The 15,825-nt window shown below is 38.3% G+C and overlaps 1 protein-coding gene across 10 annotated transcripts in view; it reads left to right on the top strand.

Moving 5' to 3' along the window:
* Window positions 1-8,647, top strand: part of PIP5K1B (phosphatidylinositol-4-phosphate 5-kinase type 1 beta) — a 77,576-nt gene extending 68,929 nt beyond the window's left edge. For all 10 annotated transcript variants that reach the window (XM_034410280.2, XM_087886170.1, XM_034410279.3 and 7 more), the window contains 2 exons: window positions 2,233-2,350; window positions 7,949-8,647. In XM_034410280.2, coding sequence (XP_034266171.1) covers window positions 2,233-2,350; window positions 7,949-7,951 — 121 coding nt within the window. In that variant the 3' untranslated portion in view covers window positions 7,952-8,647. The remainder of the gene's footprint in view (window positions 1-2,232; window positions 2,351-7,948) is intronic.
* The last annotated feature ends 7,178 nt before the right edge of the window (window positions 8,648-15,825 follow it).

The following is a 15,825-nucleotide window of genomic DNA, read 5'->3' as shown; positions in this document are numbered from 1 at the left end:
TTGTTCAGTACCTTTAAAGCTACACATAGCAGAATATAGATCCTAGGACAGTGATGGTGAACCTTTTTGGTACTGAGTGCCCAAACCGGAACGCGTGTGCATGTGTGTGTGCTGGCCAGCTGGTCTTCGTGCGCTCCTGAGCACCGGAAACTCGAAGACCAGCTGGCCGATGCACATATGCCTGTTTTTGGGGCGTTTTCAGGCCGTTTTCAGGCGCTCCGGCACCCGCAAAGACCAGCTGACTGGCGCGCTAGAAAAGCTAGCGATGGCGCATGTGCCCACAGAGAAGGCTCTGTGTGCCACCTCTGGCACACATGCCATAGGTTCGCCATCATGGTCCTAGGATATAACCAGCAATGGCATCAAATCTGGCCATCCAGTTTAATCATCTAGAGAATGTCTATTGAGAGTATTCCCCCTCTTGTGATAAGGGGATATAGATAAGAAATACGTGTGCAGCCCCCATTGGGGATTTACTTCAGTGGATTTCGACTACGCCTCTTTTGATTGATATCTGTCATAAACTTTGGTTTGGGTTTTATTGCCAAGATGATTTTTTTCTTCTTTTTTGCTTGTTTTAGTATTCATTCATAGCCTTTGGGGATTGGGGCAAATTATAATAATTGTTAAATAAAATTTTAAAAAGAAGGTCCAGCACTATGTATTTTTAAAGAATGAATTGGAACTTTGAACGCCCAGGTTGAGGTTTTTATTGAGTGATCCTAAGTAACTTTGGATGAGTCTCTAGCTCTTAGGTTAACCTATTTCAAACAATTGTTGTATGGGAAAAAATGTGGAGAAAAGAGAGATGTGGCTTCTTTTGGGAAAAAGTGGGATAAAAAAAATTCTTATGATGGTGCCATAATTAATGTTGGACTGATTAAATTCTCCCAACCCTTTTAAAGGTATGAGTAGGGTATTAAGAAGCTAATGAATAATCTGAAATACCTAAAACCAATAATTCACAATAAACGTAACAGTCAGGCCAACATTTATAAAAATATCCAGCAGAGAGCAGCTGAAGAAGGCAAAGCTTCAGCAAACAAGGGCAAATCAGAAACATGGGTGGTAGAAGGAAAGCAATATTTCTAGCAAAGCTTGTCTGGAAATAATGGTTTCTAAAGCCCACTTGTGCCACAGTTGTTCGCTTTTAGCCCTGGGAAAACTTTAGGCATGCTTTAGATCAATGGACTTGAGCCTATGAACCCTAACTTTCTTAAAGCACGATGAAGCTTTGGCCTGCTCTAGTGATGTGTACATGAATAAGAATCTTGCTCAAGCCACAATAATTTATTTGTGAAGCCAAACTATTCTTGTGGAGATAGAACTGCCTGAACTGCCTTCGTGCTCATTCATAAATGTGTATATATTATGTTATGGGAGTACTTCCCTTCCTATTTTGATAGAAGGGTAACTACTATACAGGTTTTTATGGAAATGTTACTGTTTATTTTTCCTTCTTTGAATTACAAATCGTTCTAAAATCTATGCAAAAACACATGAATAAACTCTTTAATGTTACAGATTATTTAGTCACAGCTGTAATAATATATTTATAGCATGAGATGAATAAAACAGGAAAAGCCACAACGTATCACTCACTCTGGAGCCTGGCTCATTCTATGGGTGTATCAGGTTTTGCTTTTCCTGTTTCTAAATAACCATAATAAATTAACAGCTCTTAGGTTGTGTGTGGATGTTGTGTGTATAAACAGACAAAGAATGCAGAAATGCCTTTAGGCTGCTGACTTCTGGAAATCATAGTGTATAAATACATTAAGTTTATTTATGACACTGCCAACAACAATTTATACATGACCGGTTTTTCCCTAATGTAATGTTGGGAAGTTGTTTTTGTAGCATTGGAATATAATGAGGATATATAATTAAGTGGAGATTTTTTTTATTATCCAAAGGAATTTTTCTATTGTTCCTGTTAAGTATTTTAATATAATGCATGCTAAGAGTATATAGTAAAATCACAATTCAGGAGATTGTGTTTCTAAAGAAAATGCTTGAGAACAGCTAGTGTATTGTAGCATTGAGGCCTGGCAAGTTTCTGGATGCCAAAGGGCTTGGTCTTTGATTAAGTAATATTTTGGTAGAGTTGCATGGCAACCCAGCATTAAACCAGACCTTGACAAATGTGAAGAAAGCTGTTTAATAGGCCAGGAATGGCCAAAACGGTTCTTCATTTTATGAATGCTTATTGTATATTCTTTTCCTATCCAGTAAAGGGTTGCCTTCAAGTTCAACATTCACTTTAGAAGACAGTGCCATCTGCTTGACATCAGAACAGAGCACGGTGGAAACTGAGACTGATAATGCTTCTGTCCTGGATGTATATTTAGTAAGCAATGTTACTAGTGTTTTAATCACATTTTTAAAGCATTTATATTTCAACTTGACTTTTAATCATTGTGTGTTGTAATCTGCTCATAGTATAGTGTAAATATTTCATTCCTAAGTATGCCTTTCCATAACGTAGAAAATGTAAAGTATTTGTAAAGTATCTCTCTGTATTTTTACAATATTGATATTGCAGGATGCTTAAATTTTGATGACCTCCATACATGATGATTACACCTTTGTTTGATAATAGATTTACTTTTAGTTCAGGAAATGGTTTTCAAGTAAAGCATTAGAGTTTTGCAGACCCATGAGTGAATCCATTTTCCACAAGTGGGAACTCTCAGTTTATCACCCAGTTCTTGTCTCCTAAGCACTTCTGATTCCCTATGCAGAATGCACAGTCTTTGTGTTTCAAGGACCTCAGTAATGAAAGTGGCCATGAGCCACCTGGGAAGTGTCTCTGACGTTTTCTCTTCATCTCTTTTGTGGCTGTGATGGAACTAGCAGGTTGGTTATTATTACAGATTATTCTGTTAATTTCCCAGAGTGTTTCATTGCCATTTGCATATTCATTAAAACACATCATGTTTGGGAATACTACTATAAATAATTCTGTTTTAGTAGTGTATTCAAGAGTAAGTGTTTCTTGCCCCTAATGATTATATTAATATATATATATATATATATATATATATATATATATATATATATATATATATATATATATATATACACACACACACACACACACACACACACACACATACTTTTTGGGGAAAAAAACAATATAGATTCTAGGGAAAAGGAAACTGTTAGGAATACTGTAATGTCAGAGTACCTTCCGGCAACTGCCTGTGTCGGCACTGCCTCTATATTCAACATGGCAGATGTCAGGATATTTGAATCCATTTTTAATTTTTATTAACCATAACAGCTTCCCGCAGGGGAACTGTAAAAAGGTAGCATAATGCAGCCCTCTGCTCAGGAAGTTTTCTTTAATGTTCTAGTTTTGGCTGATTGTAACTACCATACTCAGAATAAATAGTTTATTACTTAGCTGCAAATCCATTCTATCAGCTGCTGAAATTCTGGGCCTCTCTTATTTTATGTGTTTGTGTGTGTATAAATAAGCACATTTCTTTTTTGTTGTATGTATATGGGGGGAGAGAGAGAGAGAAAATATTTTTATGCCTATATGCACTGAAAGACCTATGTTGATACCTCATTATTTCATCTTGAGAAGCAAACTCTGTGTGAGTCTCTTACTTTTGAGACTAAACACAGCAGCCTCTTCTTGAGTCAAAGTTTGTCTGTAGCAAAGCAACAAAAAGTGGAAATCACCAATAAGAAGTCTTTGTTTTTGCTCTTTTGTCCAAGTGTTAGCATTCATATACACAGGCACCCTAGTTACTCTGAGTGAAAAGCTTGATCTGAGCAGCCAAGATTCTGTTAGAAATCCCTGCTTTCATTTAAAAGTAAAACATTATTCTAAGATGATTTAGTATCTTTTTATTTTGACTATCTTTGTGCATGAATACAAAATAACCCATAATAAATTCAAGGCATACAGGAAGGGAGAAAGAACATGAAGTAAAAAAGCTGAACAAAACAAGTCAAAGATTCAATGCCATTAGATATGTATGGCCAAACATAGAATCTCAGGGCCATTTTATCAAGTTCTGTCGTCATCGGATGAGATATGTGTCACTACTGGAGGTATTGATAAACTAAGTAAGAATGAGCAGCTTTAGAACAGGGCTTATTCCTAGTGATTACTGACTCTGAACAGTTTTTCAAGCTTGTTCTTTGTGGGATAAGGTCATGCAGAGTATAGAATAATTCAATTATGTTATCAACAATCTCTTCATCAGTTATTTCTCAAGATTAAAATCAGTATTGCAACTATTTTGTTAAGTGAATCAATGCTATTGCCAAAACTAGAACCTTCTAAATCTTCAAAGAAACGGTAAACAAGTTTCAATGTTGTCTTTCAAAACACAATGCTGCCACCTATTGCCGACAAAATAGCATAGGCATCTTTTATTTGACTTGACATGTCATTTGTATACAGGTGTATAGAAACTTCTAACTTACTATTTGCCAGGGGAGTTCAGAACAAAGCAATTACGTACTGCTACTTATCCCAATTATCAGTTTCATAAGTTCAGTTTCTTAAAAAAATATTTTTAGATTGTAAATGTAACTGCACTGCAGTATTTAACTGCATGATTGTTCTCCATAAAGCTTTTTAAACCTTTTAAACATAAAACAGTTGCCTGTTTTATATTTAAATGGGAAAAACATGGGTCATAAATATAACTCCCAGTTCTTAAGTATTAATTACCAACATGATCTACTAGTTTATAACCTACTACAGGGTTGTCAAACTCAATTTCATTGAGGGCTGCATCAGGGTTGTGTTTGACCGTGGGGTGGTGGGGCATAGCCAGCTTGATGTCACTTGTATCAGGAACACCTATGGTGGCCCGGGCAGGGCTGGAGGTATCCATTATCTCCAGCAGAAGAAGGTGAGACCAAGGAGAGCGCCAAACACTTGTCCTCCAGAGGAGCCACACTATCCCTCTCAGGCCACGCAGAGGATCCCCAGATGACCGTGCAGGCTGTCCAGAGCCTAGGGAGTGGAGGGCAAGTGCCCAGCCTGGTCCTCAAACTCCCAGGGCTCCGGGACCCCACAGTCCAGACCAGACCTGTTTCCCAAAGGGGGTGCCTAGCAGCACTTACCTCCTCGAGTCGGCTGCTACTGTTCTCACTCTCCTTGGCCAGGTTGCTCATGTGTGCGGGAGGGCAAAGTGTGTGGGTCCTTGTCCACACAAGAAGACCCAGCTTTGTAACCAAAGCATCCTCAGTGATAGGATGGGAGATCACCAGGGCCGGATTTTCCTATAGGCTAACTAGGCTTCAGCCTAGGGCCTCAAGATCAAGAGGGGCCTACATTCAAATTGTTAGCAAAATTAAAATTACACTTTCACTATAGGTGAAAGGGCCTCATAAGTGGAATAGCCTAGGGCCTCTTTTCATCTAAATCCGGCCCTGGAGATCACCAGGAGAGGTTAGGAGGAGGATACAAGTTTTCGGATGTGATGGCCTCCTGCAGTGCTCTGCTAGCAAAAACGGAGCCCAAGAGGTCCACGCGTGGCCCTTCCAAGCTCAGTTTTCACTGGCAGAGACACCGCAAGCCGTCTTGCGGTGTCTCTGGGCTGCTCCATGGGCTGGATGCGGCCCACAGACCTTGAGTTTGACACCCCGACCTACTAGCACAATTCTAGCCATCTTAGCCTTCATATAATTAATAGGTGATACAAAAGTAAGAACTCCAATCCTAAAGAACATCAGTAAAAACAGCATAATACATTAATCTATTAAATCTATGTGCCCCTTAATAAAGCCCCTAAAAATGTAGAATTTTGTTAAAGTTAATTATGTAGCCATCAGCAGTATAAGTAATAAATAGATTGGCGAAGCTATTAGTACTTTCAAGTAATGCGCAATGCACATCCAAAAATATATACATTCTCACTCAGGGCTTTCCAGGTTTCATTCCTTTTTCGTTTACGTATTCTTTAGTTGCACAATCTCCAGAAGATGCTGAGGTAAAAATCTAGATTGACATGTGTTTTCTGATACGTATCTCAGCAGACTCTATAAGATAGAAAAGCTCTTTAGCTTTATCTCTGATATTGCACTGATTTAAAGACATTTAAAATATTGATACAACACCTGACTTTGGATACCTGAGTTTACAATATAGTGTATTGTGCATTACTTGAAGGATATTGATAGCTTCGCCAATCTATTCAGTACTTCCATTGCTAATGGATGATGTTTAATTAACTTAAGCACTATTCTCTATTTTTTATGAAAATCTATAAAAGTCACTTTATGGAGTGACTTTCATAGATTTATGTATTGTGCTGTTTTTTAGTTGTTTTAATTGTTGATTGGGAGCCCACCCAGAGTTCAATATTAAATGGGCATATAAATGGTTTAAATAAATAAAATATGTTTAGTCTCCACATATGTTAGGAATACATTTCCTATGAATTGTAGTACCACCATATCCGAAGGGTGCCAGGCTGGGAAGGGTTGTTCTAGTGTATTGAGTATCACAATACCGCTATTCATGTGTAGTTAGTAAATAATGTATTATTTGGTATCATCAGTATCTCATATATTATCCAATTATGCTGCACATTATGTACTATGTAACTCATTCCAGGAAACATGGATGGTTACCAACATTTTCAGTATAATTGAGTATAATTTATAGTTGCTGGGTACATTTTTTTTTTTTTTTGAGCAGCATTAGATTTCCAACATGCTTCCCAAGATTTATTTTTCTGTTACGGTTGGATTATGGTTGGATTGATTCTACCACAAATACTAAGTTCATTTAAGGCTATAAAAATAACTTGGCCGGGGTGGGGGATGGGGGGTGGGGGTTTGGTTTTGTTGTTTGTTTTAGTTTGTGAGTTTTTTAAAAAAGATAAAGTGGTTTTAAATAGCATCACAAATTTTTTTTTACCAAATACTAGACGCCTGAGCAAAATTTAATTTAAAACTGAATATGGTAATATAGTTCATACCAATATGACAAAATTAATGTGAAGTCATATAGTAAAATGTTTGGACCTCACAGAGTTTTAAGTTTAGTATAAGCTTTGTCTAAGCAAAAAAGAAACATTGATATTGTTAAAAATAGATGGAGAAGAACCTCTTTTGAAGCCAGACTTTCTAGCAGTTTTAATTCTGACTGTACAGGTGATATTATATTGTGATCTCACAATCATTCTTCCCATGAAATTCCAAGGAATAGGGCAGTACTGTCCTTCAGCTGAAAGATATTACCTTCTTGAAATACACAAACATGTTATTCTAATAAAGCATATCATATGAAGAAAGAGTGATATGTTATCAGTTTGATATTGAGTGACTTTTGTTTTTTACCAAAATATTTAGCAGGCATATAGGCAGCATGTTTTTATTTTATTATTAGTGTACATTTTTGTTTCTAAAAACAAAACTCATTAACCTGAAATTGCTGCAGATTTGGTCATCTGTAATAGGATTGGAACACCCACTGAAAAAGAGTGAGCAATCAGGAGAGAAAAGGAAGGCAAATATACTTACTTACTTACTTACTTACTTACTTACTTACTTACTTACTTACTTACTTATTTAAACTTGTATGCCGCCCTCTCTCCCAAAGGACTCAGGGCAGCTCACAACAATAGAAAAAACACATAAAATTCACATAATTGGGAGCAGACCATAAAAATGTCCCAAATATTATTATTGTGCCACTGGAGATTCAGTTTTAACTGCCAAAGTATTACTCAATGTGTACCATTTTGTGTTTTTACAAGAAGAAAAATAGATCCTTGCAACAGGTGGCTGTCATTATTGTACAATAAACATGCAGTATTAAAACATGGTGTGGTTACTATAAAAAAGCTGATCTATATCTATCAAAAAGCAGTACATAAAAGCAGCAAAACATTTTCCAGCTTTACATGTGTAAGAAAATAAGACTCCTGAATTTTGTTCTTTTGTAAAATGTTTTTTTTTCTTTTTACAGTAACAGAAGATGAAAGAAAATGAGCATATTTTAACAAATGCACTTTCTGCACTCCAGATTTATGAGGAAAATTTTTGTTAAGCCTGATAAACAAAGTCTTAATCATCAGAGCTCTACAGAAATCATCAAACAGATCTTGAACTATAGACATCCCACCCTAGACTCAGCAGATGAGATGGGAAACATTCCACAACTAATCATGGCCTGCTGTTGCCTGCTCAACTGTGAAGCCTTGCCTCTTCCATCCTTTTAGCTGCTACTTCTACTTTCCTATTGTCTTTTCAGGACTTGAAGGTGGTATTTTCATTTGCATGTATTCAGTGATCATGGACAAAAATATCTAATCCGCCTTTCCTATTTAAAGCGCCATCTTCACAGTGGTGACTATTCTATAAATCAATTCTGCTTTTCTCCCTTTCCCCCAGAATTATGATTGCTCATCTGTTAATTTCATACAAGAGGTAGTATGTCTGCACATAACTTTATGGAAACTATCTTCTATAAAGAAATTTTCACTGTTTATTAGTGAAATAAAGAAGCTATTTATAACAGAGCCTTATGTTGTGTACATATATTGTCTTTGAAATATTTGTGATTAGATATATTGCTTGTAAAGGATAAATTACATAATTTATTTAGTATATTCTACTGTAAACTATAGTTTTATTGACAAATAAAGTATTTTGTTCTCAAAATAAATACTGCTGAGAGTCTTTAAACTTAATGGATGCTTTATTTGTATCAAATTCCATTTTTTCCATAGACTGCTATGGTACATTAGACAGGATGAAAAAGGTGAATTTCTATAAACTGCTTCTTACACAGAACATGATTGCTAAGCAAAATGCTAAACCAAAATAAATAAGATTTCACGTTTTATTTTTCATGGAGAAGAAGTGTGTAATTGACATTCCATTTGAGGAAATAATAGGACTTTTTATTAATCTTAAATAAACTAGCACAAGCTTCAGATATCTGAAAATACTTAAGAATCTGGATGGTGAAATACAGCATTTTAATAAATTTAAAAATACCCATTTTAAAATGTATGGAAACACGTAGGATTGCTGTGTTTATAATGTGTGTTCCAGAAATAGGAAGATTTTATATAGCACGCAAACATGGCCTGGACAGGTTTTTCCTCCTCAAAAACAACATTTATGGAAGATCACTGGGAAATATAAAACATGAATCGGTAGAACAGATTGTGTGTAACCTTTTCTCCATGGCACTTTGATCTATAGTTTTATGGCTTAGAAAATATTCTTTCATGTAAGTGGAAGAATTTCTGTTTTTGCAAACTGAAATCTTGTCTCGCAAGTGAGTTTTATGTTGGCTTATTCCTTTCAATCTGTATTTATGCATGAATAAAGTAGCCATAATACATTATTTAAAAGTTTACATTAAATATGTAAAGGCTCAGGTTTGCCTCCTAGTCCATAGAATTTAAGCTTATGCATGTTTGTGTGCATAAAAAGTATCAGCATAACCATACTTGATATTATCTAAGATTATTCTGAAAATTCTTTAAAAATATGATAATACACCAACATATCACACCTTTTCTTTATTTTATAATTCTGGATTTCCATGAGCTACAGTATGGGGGCGCGGTGGTTGGAATGCAGTATTGCAGGCTAACTCTGCTCACTGCCAGAGGTTCAATCCTGACCAGCTCAAGGTTGACTTCCATCCTTTTGAGGTCGGAAAAATGAGGACCCAGATTGTTGGGGGCAATATGCTGACACTCTAAACCGCTTAGAGAGGACTGTAAAGCGGTATATAAGTCTTAAGTGCTTATTGCTATTACAATCTTGGATTCATTCTGTCTGTCTCTAGAAATATTCACAGTCCAAGACTTGAACTGTCTTATTGGTTTCACCAGCTGATGCATCTGACTTTCAGAGTGAGCAGCTGGGCTTGAGAATCTCATTTCTGAAAAAAGTAGTTTTTGCACTGAAGAACTGATTAAAACATGCCTGGCTAGTTTATATGTCAGTGCTTTGTATGAACTTAAGGACGGCAGTTTCTATATGATTCAAAGCATCCAGGCTATTTCGGTAAACCACAATTCAGCTTGCTATGGTTTTTGTATGTTTTGTGAGCCTGGCCACACAGATGGCTATTGCAAAAATTAAGGATTGCTTTCAAAGTTGATCTGCGTGCATTTAGGCCAAAAGCTTGTGCTACAGTTGTTACAGTTGTAAAAAGGGGCTCCAGGGCATGTCGCACAAGGAGCACCTGCCTGCATCTCTGTAAATCAGATCTATCTCTTCCCCAGGATTGCACTACAGCTGCAAGTCTGTACAAGGCAAGAGAAAAAATGCAGCTGCTTGAAGAAGTTGCAGACAAGTGGTGTGGTAACAGCCCACAAGCTCCAAAGCTCTTTTTTATCCACCAATTTGAAGTGCTGCATTGCCCTACTTTGCTATTGTAGGCCCCAAACACCATCTTCGTGTTTCCTGTTTTTAAATACAGGCCAATCTCAATTAGAATTAAAAAGGAGAAATGGTGTCTTTTCTTCTGTTCTTTCCAGTCAGTGACTCCCCCTTCCCCTCACCGTGTTCTCTGGTCTTCTTACCTGCTTCCCTCAAGGCATTGCCAGAACTCAAAATTCAAAAAACACAATCGGGCATCTGCTGAGTCATTTGTGCTCATATTTTAACTGAGACGAGAAGAATATGAAGGATTTTTAGCCCCTGCTAAAAATATATCGGATGGCTGGATCTCAGAGCACAGCCCAGTGGGATTTAGAGAGGACCATATTGTATGTCTCTCTGAAACATTTTAGGGTAGAGGATGGACAGTGGTGCTGTCACACTGTAACACCAGTAAATCCCAATCAAAGCTGGAAATGCTTTTGCAGATGTAGTAGTTAATTACATAATATGTTCAGTTAACTCAGGGGTGGGCAACTATGGCAGGTTTATGATCTATATAACCACCTCTGCTGTTGCTCCTGCCCTCTGGAACATCTTGCCCCTCCCTGATGTGAAGTTGGCCCAACCCTCCTATCTCATAAAGGCCTAAAGTCATGGCTTTGCCAGGTTGGCTTGGGGCCTCAGTGGGGGAACAGCGCAATAAAGGTGGTTGAGTAATAACAGATCCCACCTCACCCTCCAGTCCGCCTCCACCCTCCCCATGTCTCTTTGGTTTTAAAGTTTGATTGTAACTTTTTATGTTTTAACTTATTTGTAACTATAAGCCATCTAGAGTTACCCTATGGGCAGCCAATAAATTTTATAACTAAATAAACTCCCAGAATTCCTGAGCCAGTCTAGTCTGGAGGTCATAAAGTTGCCACAGATGCCCACCCTTGAATTATTAAATCATAGAAATAGTTTTATATGAGCAGTCTTCCTATGTTTCTGGACTGTTAGAATCATCAACTGAACAAACCAACATCTTAACACTTTAAAAGAAAGGCAGTCGTGTCTGTCGGCTATACAGGATTGGCAAGGACTGTCATGATTCTGAGGCCCTTCGTGGTAGTCCAAACAAGAAGCCCAACCGGGAATACCAGCTCCATCTTTCTTGTAAGGTTGTATTAACACAATCTTACATGCCTGAAAGTATTTTTTGTCAGGGGTGAAATCCAGCAGGTTCTGACAGGTTCTGGAGAACTGGTAGCGGAAATTTTGAGTAGTTTGGAGAACCAGCAAATGCCACCTCTGGCTGGCCCCCAAGAGGGGTGGGAATGGAGATTTTGCAATATTCTTCCCGTGGATTGGGGTGGGAATGGAGATTTTGCAGTATCCTTCCCCTGCCACGCCCACCAAGCCACATCATGCCCACCAAGCCACGCCCACAGCCACGCCCAGTAGTAAAAAAAATTGGATTTACCACTGATTTTTGTCCTCCTTTTATCTCCAGGAAACTAGGGAAGCTCCCTTCCAAAATGCTTCCCACATTTCCTCTCCTTCTTCTACATGTTGGTTGTCCAGCATTTGCCTCCTGTCTACCATGATCATTCCCACATATCATCAGTGGTGGTGGGGTCATCCTGGAGGAAAATCCCTCTGGAAAATTCAGATTCCTGCCCATGCACAGAATCTGCCTGTCAAAGAGAGCACATGTGAAGGAAAAAATGTGCAAAAGAAAATACTTTACTACTAGCTGAGTCTTATGATCTACTGTAAATGTATCATTGTGACACACTATAATTACAGATGAGCTCGGGTGAGAACTAGACCAAGGATCCCAAATGGGGGGGGGGGGGAGGGGAGGAATGCCCAGGAGGATATATTAAACTTTTGGCCTGGTGCTAGATTCTTTGGAAAACTCTGACAAGGTACTTAAGCCAGTCAAACTCTTTACATTATGCCTCTCCAAAAAATAATAAGCACTCATTTAAATAATTGGTTTCTTTGTACAGTAAGCATTTTTTAAAAAAAAAAGCTGATTAAAGGAGGGAAGAATTCCACTTATCCTGTTTTATTTTTAAGAACTATTTAAGCGCTGAATTGAAACTCTTCCTATCCAATCCTGAATTTTAAAGTTGTGTATTTGGTTTTGGCAGCAGCGAGGTAAATTTGTTTGGGTGTAAAAGCGAACCAGTTTCAGGACTGATCAGTTTGTGATTGGGAGACCACTGGGAGGTCTTAGGGCCACAGGTGTAGGCCCAATAGGTAACAGAAAACTATTCTGGGAGGAGGGCAAGCCACTTCTGTCCTGTCCTACTGACTGTGACTGTGTAGTTATCAGGAGTTGAGATTACACAGAGTCTTTAGCTTGCATTTGTATGATTCTCAGAACTTGTTCAACTTGATTCTCCAGAATCACAGCACATTGTTTCTTCCAAGATAATCTTTAAAGGAATACAAGATGACCCATGACCTGTTCCTTACCTAAAAAGAGAAACAGGAATGATCACTAACAGCTAACAATCAGCTGTGAAATGAGACAATTTGCAGAGTTTTGGGTCTCCAACAAGGTGGATCACATTGCGTTTGCAGTGTTCAATGCCTCATTAAACTGCCTCGCAGAGGCCTACTTTACTTTTCCAGGCCCTATAATCTGAGAGCAAAATCAATATGCTGTAGAATGTTTTCCAATGCATGTGGTTATTTTAGTCTGGCTACTTAGCATAAGGAAGGCAAACAACAACAACCAAGCAGAGCACAAGAGAAAACAGCAGCAGTTTTCAGTCCCAATTTGAACAAGATTTTAACTCTGGTTAAGGCTGTATGTTTAGCCACAGAACATGTAATTAAAAAGGTGGTTTTCTTTTTGCACACAATGCACAGAATGACAAACAAGCCAGCCATATTTTAGCCTAGCTGCCTTAGCACTTTGAAAGATGACTTGTTTATTTTATAGTGTTTGGTGTGAATCTAGGCAACTGGGATGAATAAACCACCCATTAACCATGGATAAACATCTCACAAACATATGTCTGTACAACATGATAACTACATCACAATTAACTAAATAATTCATTTTGTTTTTGTACTCAACACAAATGTGCATTCTGCACCATAGCTGATGGCTCTTAGCATGTTTTGTAAACCCTATAAATTGTGGCTCTTGAAAAATATATAAGACAGTTAGACCATGATTGCAATCAAACCCTTGCAAGAGGGTTGATAGTACAGTGGTATACGCACCCTGTTATTAACACAGCTGCCTGCAATTTACTGCTGGTTCGAATCTCTCCAAGGCTCAAGGTTGACTCAGCCTTCCATCCTTTCTAAGGTAGGTGAAATGAGGACCCAGTTTGTGGGGGCAATAAGCTGACTTTGTATAAATATACAAAAGTATGAAGGCTATTGCTTAACGCATTGTAAGCCGCCCTGAGTCTCCGGAGAAGGGCGGCATATAAATCAAATAAAAAAAAAAAAAAAAAACCCAGTCACTGAAATGGTAACTTTCTCTGTATTATGCAAAATTTCTATTTCATGTATGTGACTGTAGAAAGTTAGCATCCACCCCTCTCCTAGAAGTAATATTTTGAGAAATATTAAAAAGGCAGAATATTATATTTCCCTAAAGGAGAAAAGTGCTCTTGGAAAGCCGCCCCCACCTTTCTTAATAGCCCCAGAAGGACTGGGCCAGCCTATCTACAAAACAAAAGACCTTCAGCTCCAGGGTGATGGGGTTAAGACATGATCCTCCAGGACATTATAGGATTATCCAGCAGCCTGGCTGCATTACAAAATCACCTGAGGACATTGCATCAGCAAGCAAGCTTCAACCAAGCTTGACTCAGAAAACCTACAAGGTTAGCTATGACCCCTACAGCAGCCAATAGTTTGTACAGGAACAGGAAGCTCAAGTTCAAATCCCAAGAGAGGGTCTGAATAACCCTCTCTCTCAACTCCATGTGGTCAGCTGCACCAGGACCATGTGCTTAATGGTTCTACTTCATCTTTCCAATCAGCCTCCATGTTTCCAGTGTCTTTCTTCCCACTTGGAAGTGAACCAGATGGATATTTCTTCCAACATTACCATGTAGCAGTAAAAGTCACAGAACCCATTTGAATGTGGCAGGAAGGCCCTATAACATGGTTAACCTTTTCTGGACCGAGTGCCCAAAGTGCGCGTGCGCGCATCCCCAGAATGCAATGCGTGCGGGGTCCCTGTGCCTGTGACCCTCCCATTGTGCATACATGCATGGTCCCCTGCACGCGCCCTGCCCTCCCACACATGCCCATGTGCCGCCCGCACGTGCCGTCCCCTGCACATGCGCACCCTGCACAAACCCCACCTTCCCATGCTGTGCACGCAGACGGCCCACATGTGTCCCGCCCCCCCGTGCATGCATGCACGGCCAAGTTCCCCACCCCCCTCAGGTGCATGCGTCCCCCCACACATGCCCCACTCCCCACGTATGGCCCCCCACATGCCCCCGCATGCACGGCAGAGACCTGAAGACCAGCTGGCCAGTGGGAGGTGCGCATGCATGCGTGGCGGAGCTGAAGTGGGACGACGGCTCGCGTGTTCATAGAGAGGGCACTGCGTGCAACCTCTGGCACGCTTGCCATAGGTTCATCGTCACGGCCCTATAAGATGCTAAAGAAACAAAAGGTTGCAGTTATATTGTTTTGTATTTTACTGCACTCAAAAAGTGAAAAGTCATCACTTTTTTCTCTTTCTCTTTACACTTTTCTCTTAACTTTTTTCTGTATTTTTATCTTGTAATTAAATTTAATTAAAATATTTTTAAAAGATGCTAAAGGAAGAGGAGGTTTGAGTTTATCTGATTTGAAATTATAGTTTTACAGCTTGTTGTTTAGTTTGGATAAAAAAGTGGGTAAGGCTAAGAAAAAGAAAGTTATTGGAATTAGAAGGACATGATTTGAGGTTTTGGAGGCACAGCTATTCATGGTTTGATAAAGTTAAGATTAAAGAAGATTTTAAAAATAATTTTGTCAGATGTGCCACATTGAGAAGATGGGAGAGATATAAATTCAGGGTGTGTCCAAATATACCTCTGTAGCTCTCACCACAATAACCATATTATACAAGAAAAATAAAAAACAGAAATAGTTAACTTATGGTGACATAGCAGGATTTTCCTAAGGTTATTTTAAAACAAAACACGAGTTTTGACTTGAGGATATAATGTCAGTGGTTTTCTTATATATATTTATCAGAAAGATTTAAAGTAGAATGAATTTTGGTTTTGAATATTGTAAAAATGAAACAATTGTGTACAAATGATGAACATGTTACAGCTGAAATGTATTGCTTTTATTAAAATTTGAAATGGAAGAACAAGCAAAAGAATGTATAATAAAATAGGCTAAAATTTGGAATGATAGGAGAATACATGCATATAACAATTAACATTGTTATAATCTTAAATCTTTACAAAATGATGTATCATTGATATTTTTCACCAAAAAAAAAATGTTTAAAATGTATAAGCATACATA

Source organism: Pantherophis guttatus, chromosome 2, assembly GCF_059756535.1.
Source record: "Pantherophis guttatus breed Tessera chromosome 2, ASM5975653v1, whole genome shotgun sequence".
NCBI lineage: Eukaryota > Metazoa > Chordata > Lepidosauria > Squamata > Colubridae > Pantherophis > Pantherophis guttatus.
Note: the sequence above shows the minus strand (reverse complement) of the source record. Positions and strands in the feature narration are given on the sequence as shown.